This window comes from Notolepis coatsorum (assembly GCF_963971535.1).
Source record: "Notolepis coatsorum genome assembly, chromosome: 2".
NCBI lineage: Eukaryota > Metazoa > Chordata > Actinopteri > Aulopiformes > Paralepididae > Notolepis > Notolepis coatsorum.
The window spans coordinates 228,037,991-228,042,399 of NC_140166.1; the positions used below are offsets into that span (position 1 = coordinate 228,037,991).

The 4,409-nt window shown below is 44.6% G+C and overlaps 1 protein-coding gene across 1 annotated transcript; it reads left to right on the forward strand.

The window, feature by feature from the left end:
* Positions 1–1,659: 1,659 nt before the first annotated feature.
* Positions 1,660–4,086, forward strand: LOC311248068 (E3 ubiquitin/ISG15 ligase TRIM25-like). Its single transcript, XM_084337960.1, has one exon. The coding sequence runs from the start codon at positions 1,728–1,730 to the stop codon at positions 3,384–3,386; it is 1,659 nt and encodes a 552-aa protein (XP_084194086.1). The 5' UTR covers positions 1,660–1,727; the 3' UTR covers positions 3,387–4,086.
* Positions 4,087–4,409: the final 323 nt, after the last annotated feature.

The window sequence follows — 4,409 nt, forward strand, 5'->3', positions numbered from 1 at the left end:
AGAATTATGGACACAAGTCGTATCAGACGTACAGTGGGTCCCTGAGCAGCGACCTCTAGGAACCACGCTTCGGTATCGCACTTTGTTTAAATGTTGTCGGATATGTGTGTTGGAGTTTAGTAACTTATTTTAGCCTGAGTTTCTCCAGACCTCTCTTGGCAGAGCCTGAGGTGTGGCCAGCGGTAGCAACCTCGCCCCCCCCCCAATCCCCACTCAACTCCAACCCACACAAGTGCAGTACTACCAAGCCGGGCCTAGAGGGCGCTGTTTGATGGCATCACAGACGCGGGGAGGGACACCTTGCAAAGAGGAGGCGCACACTCACACGCCTTGAATAATTAAAATAAATACTGGTTTCACAATTAACTGAAACTTCCCCCCCCCCCCCCCCCCCCCCCCCCCACCAAGAAAGATCAGGACATCCCTGGTAAGAATCCAAAGTCCAAAGACATTCTATGTGCGTCTCTTACATTGTAACGAAGTACAATTACTCAAGTACTTTACACCCCTGAACATGGGCCCTCTGGCTGCTGACGGCTGCTCTACCTCCTGAGCCACTGTCGCCCGTATGTAGGGTGTGAGAGAATTGTTCCCGGAGTAATCAAATGTAGACAGTCAGGTAGGCTTGAACAATCATGGGTTTAATACACCAGTTAGGTTCAGATGAATCAAAGAGTTACAGCAGGATGACTCAGACTGGCCGGTGTGTCCCAACTGAGCTCTAGATCAACCATTGTGGTCACATTATATACAGTCTATACAGGAGGGGCAAAAGGTGTGTCCATTGTCAGTGGTCGAACTGGAAAGGTGGGTGATCGGTCTGTTCCATGGGGGGGGGGGGGGGGGGTTCGGGTCCATGGAGGGGGGGGGGGGTGATGTGTTTCGGGGTAGTTTGTCTGGAATGGTGAGTGGTGTGGTTTGTTCTGTGTGTTTTAATGAGTACTGTATGTTTACCATTTCCTCTCGGTCTCTCTTTGTACTTATTAGTTTTAGTGGGTTTTCCTTGACAATGTAAACAAATTAGAGGTAGTTGATGATGAGAGAAAGTCCCGAACTATGTAAAAAAAATTGTGCTGTCAATAGATTAAAAGAAATTAACTAATTAATCTCACAATTTTCTGTAATTAATCTAGATTCAAAATAGCATTTTTCTACTTAAGACCGAAGCTTGTAACAGATATTTACTTGAGTAAAATCATGGAATTTATGTAAAATCAACACAAAGAAAGTATATTTAGATTCAAAGACTATTTTAATAGCTTTCTTTGAATACAGTTTCTCTCCTGTGAAATACAAATGTTCAACAAAACCATCAACATTGACTCAGCTAGACCTCTTTCCTATATCCGCGGCGCTAAGATTGAAGAATTTTTACTCCATAGATTAATCTAGATTAATATTTATTTTAATGCTTTAAATAATTTTAATTAGTCTCCAAAGTTAAAGCATTAATTTTGACAGCCCTAAAAAATAAACATCTATCTATGAATCACAGTAAACTAGACACTGTCTCTTTAAAGCGACTCCTCCCCTGAACAACTGTAACCAGGAAGGACCTCCCACCCCGTGACGCGTTCAGAGTTCACTCTACAACCAGGAAGGACCTCCCACCAAACACACCTTCAGAGTTCACTCTACAACCAGGAAGGAGCTCCCAAACACACAGTCAGAGTTCACTCTTCCTGAGAAAACGAAATTTAAGAGTGCCGTTGTCTTTGTAGAATAAAATGGCGCAGCAAGGAGTTGATCTGGACCGGGACCAGTTCTGCTGTTCTCTCTGTCTGGATCTACTGAAGGATCCGGTAACTATTCCCTGTGGACACAGCTACTGTATGGGCTGTATTAAAGACTGCTGGGATCGAGATGATCAGAAGGGGATCTACACATGTCCCCAGTGCAGGGAGACTATTACTCCGAGGCCTGTTCTGAAGAAAAACAATATAATTTCTGAAGTGATAGAAGAACTAATGAAGACAGGACTCCAAGCTGCTCCTCCTGATCACTGTTATGCTGGACCTGGAGACGTGGCCTGTGATTTCTGCACTGGGAGAAAGCGGAAAGCCCTCAAGACCTGCCTGGTATGTCTGACCTCTTTCTGTGAAACTCACCTCCAGCCTCATTATACTGTGGCTCTGTTAAAGAAACACAAGCTGGTCAAAGCCTCCACACGGCTTCAGGAGAACACCTGCTCTCGTCATGATGAAGCTATGAAGATGTTCTGTCGTACTGATCAGCAGTGTATCTGTTATTTGTGTTCCATGGATGAACATAAAGGCCATGATATAGTCTCGGCTGCAGCAGAAAGGACAGAGAGACAGAAAGAGCTTGGCATGAGTCAGCAGAAAATCCAGCAGAGAGTCCGGGAGAGAGAGAAGCAACTCAAAGAGGCCCAACAGACTGTTGATTCTCTCGATCGCTCTGAGCTGAAGAAGGTCATCGGAGCCCAACAGAGGACCATAGTGACTCAGGCTGAAGAACTGCAGAAGAGACTGGAGCAGGAGATAGTGGACCTGAGGAGGAGAGACACTGAGCTGGAGCAGCTCTCGCACACAGAGGACCACATCCACTTTCTACAGAGTTACCCCCCCCTCTCCGGTCCCAGTGAGTCTACAGACTTACCCAGCATCAGTGTCCTTCCTCTCCTGTACTTTGCAGATGTGACTGAGGTCGTGTCTAAGCTGAGAGACAAACTAGAGGACGTTCTGAAAGAGCAGTCGCCCAGAATCTCAACAGTGAATGCAGTTAATATTTTACTGCCACCACCAGAGCCCAAGACCTCGCCCAGAATCTCAACAACAGTGAATGCAGTTAATATTTTACTGCCACCACCAGAGCCCAAGACCAGAGCTGACTTCTTACAATATTCCTCTCAGATCACACTGGACCCAAACACAATAAACAAAAGTCTGTCTTTGTCTGAGGGGAACAGAAAAGCAACATGTATGCGGAAAAAGCAATCATATCCTAATCACAGAGACAGATTCATTGAATGGCGTCAGGTTCTGGGTAGAGAAGGTCTGACTGGACGCTGTTACTGGGAGGTGGAGTGGAGTGAAGGGGTTTCTGTAGCAGCCTCCTACAAAGACATTAGTAGAACAGGCTCTATGAAGGACTGTGGATTTGGATACAATTCCAAATCCTGGGCTTTATTGTGCACACAAAGTCATTACTTCTTCAGACACGATAACAACAAGAGAATAAGAGTACAGGGCCCCTTGTCCTTCAGAATAGGAGTGTACCTGGATCACAGGGCAGGGACCCTGTGCTTCTACAGCGTCTCTGACACCATGACCCTCCTGCACAGAGTCAACACCACATTCACTCAGCCTCTCTATCCTGGACTTTGGCTTCACTCTGGGAACGCTGGGTTTTGTGAGCTGAAGTAGAGATCAGTGACATTCACAACTCCTCTACCCAGGATTTTGGATTTAAATTGATCTTGAAGATGCTGAGTTGTGAAAGATGAGGTAATTAGGAGTTACATTCACTGACAGTCACTCTTATCACTGTTCTGAGGAACACACACACAGACATGCACTATGTTGTTCTGAGGGGGACACACACACACACACTATGTTTTGCTTTGTTTCTAGTTTCTAGCCTACCGGGGTAAAGTTTGTTTGATTTGGATATTTACATATTTGATTCCCATCTTCAGTACCTCTGTCCCTTTTGCATGCAGGGGAGTCAAAATCTTTATTTCCATACTCGGGGTAGGTTGGACCACAATATGCAACCATTTTATTTTTATTTGATCACCTTTGGTCAATTACTGTGTGATTTGGGTCTGTCTCTTCTCTCTCTGTTCCAGGGGGGGGGGGGCCTATATTCAGCCTATAACCTTCTCCCTCACCTCTTGTCTCTGGGCAGCCGGGACACTTCATACGGGACACTCTATCTTCAAGGCCTTCAAGGCAGGATGTGTGGGGCATGGGTCAGTCGTAAATGCAACTATTTAGTTTTAGAACAGAGTCAGACCCATCTGCGTTATCAAAAGAGCTCAAAGAGAGAGAGAGAGAGAGAGAGAGAAAGAGAGAAAGATGTTCTTCTGGTGGCCGACTTTGAGGGAGACAGACCTAGATAGGAGCTGACTTAGGAAGAATGACCATTCATTGAATATTGTGCATTTTGTCTTTTTTTCTTTTATTCTTACTAAATAAACTTGGACGTCTAAACCCAGAAGGACCCGTGTGGATATTTGCTAACACAACGCAGAATAATTGACTTTACTCACTGTTTTACATACATGTTTACCATGAGAAATTCAGTCGAAATCTATAATATATTTGATATTATGAACTATATATATGCAGGGGTGTAAAGTACTTGAGTAATTGTACTTTGTTACAATACTTAAGTACTGTTTTGGGGGATTTGTACTTTACTCGAGTTATTAGGTGTGTATACTT

Excerpts from the sequence above, each read along its gene's own strand:
- LOC311248068 (XM_084337960.1), top strand. The coding sequence starts at position 1,728 with ATGGCGCAGCAAGGAGTTGATCTGGACCGGGACCAGTTCTGCTGTTCT.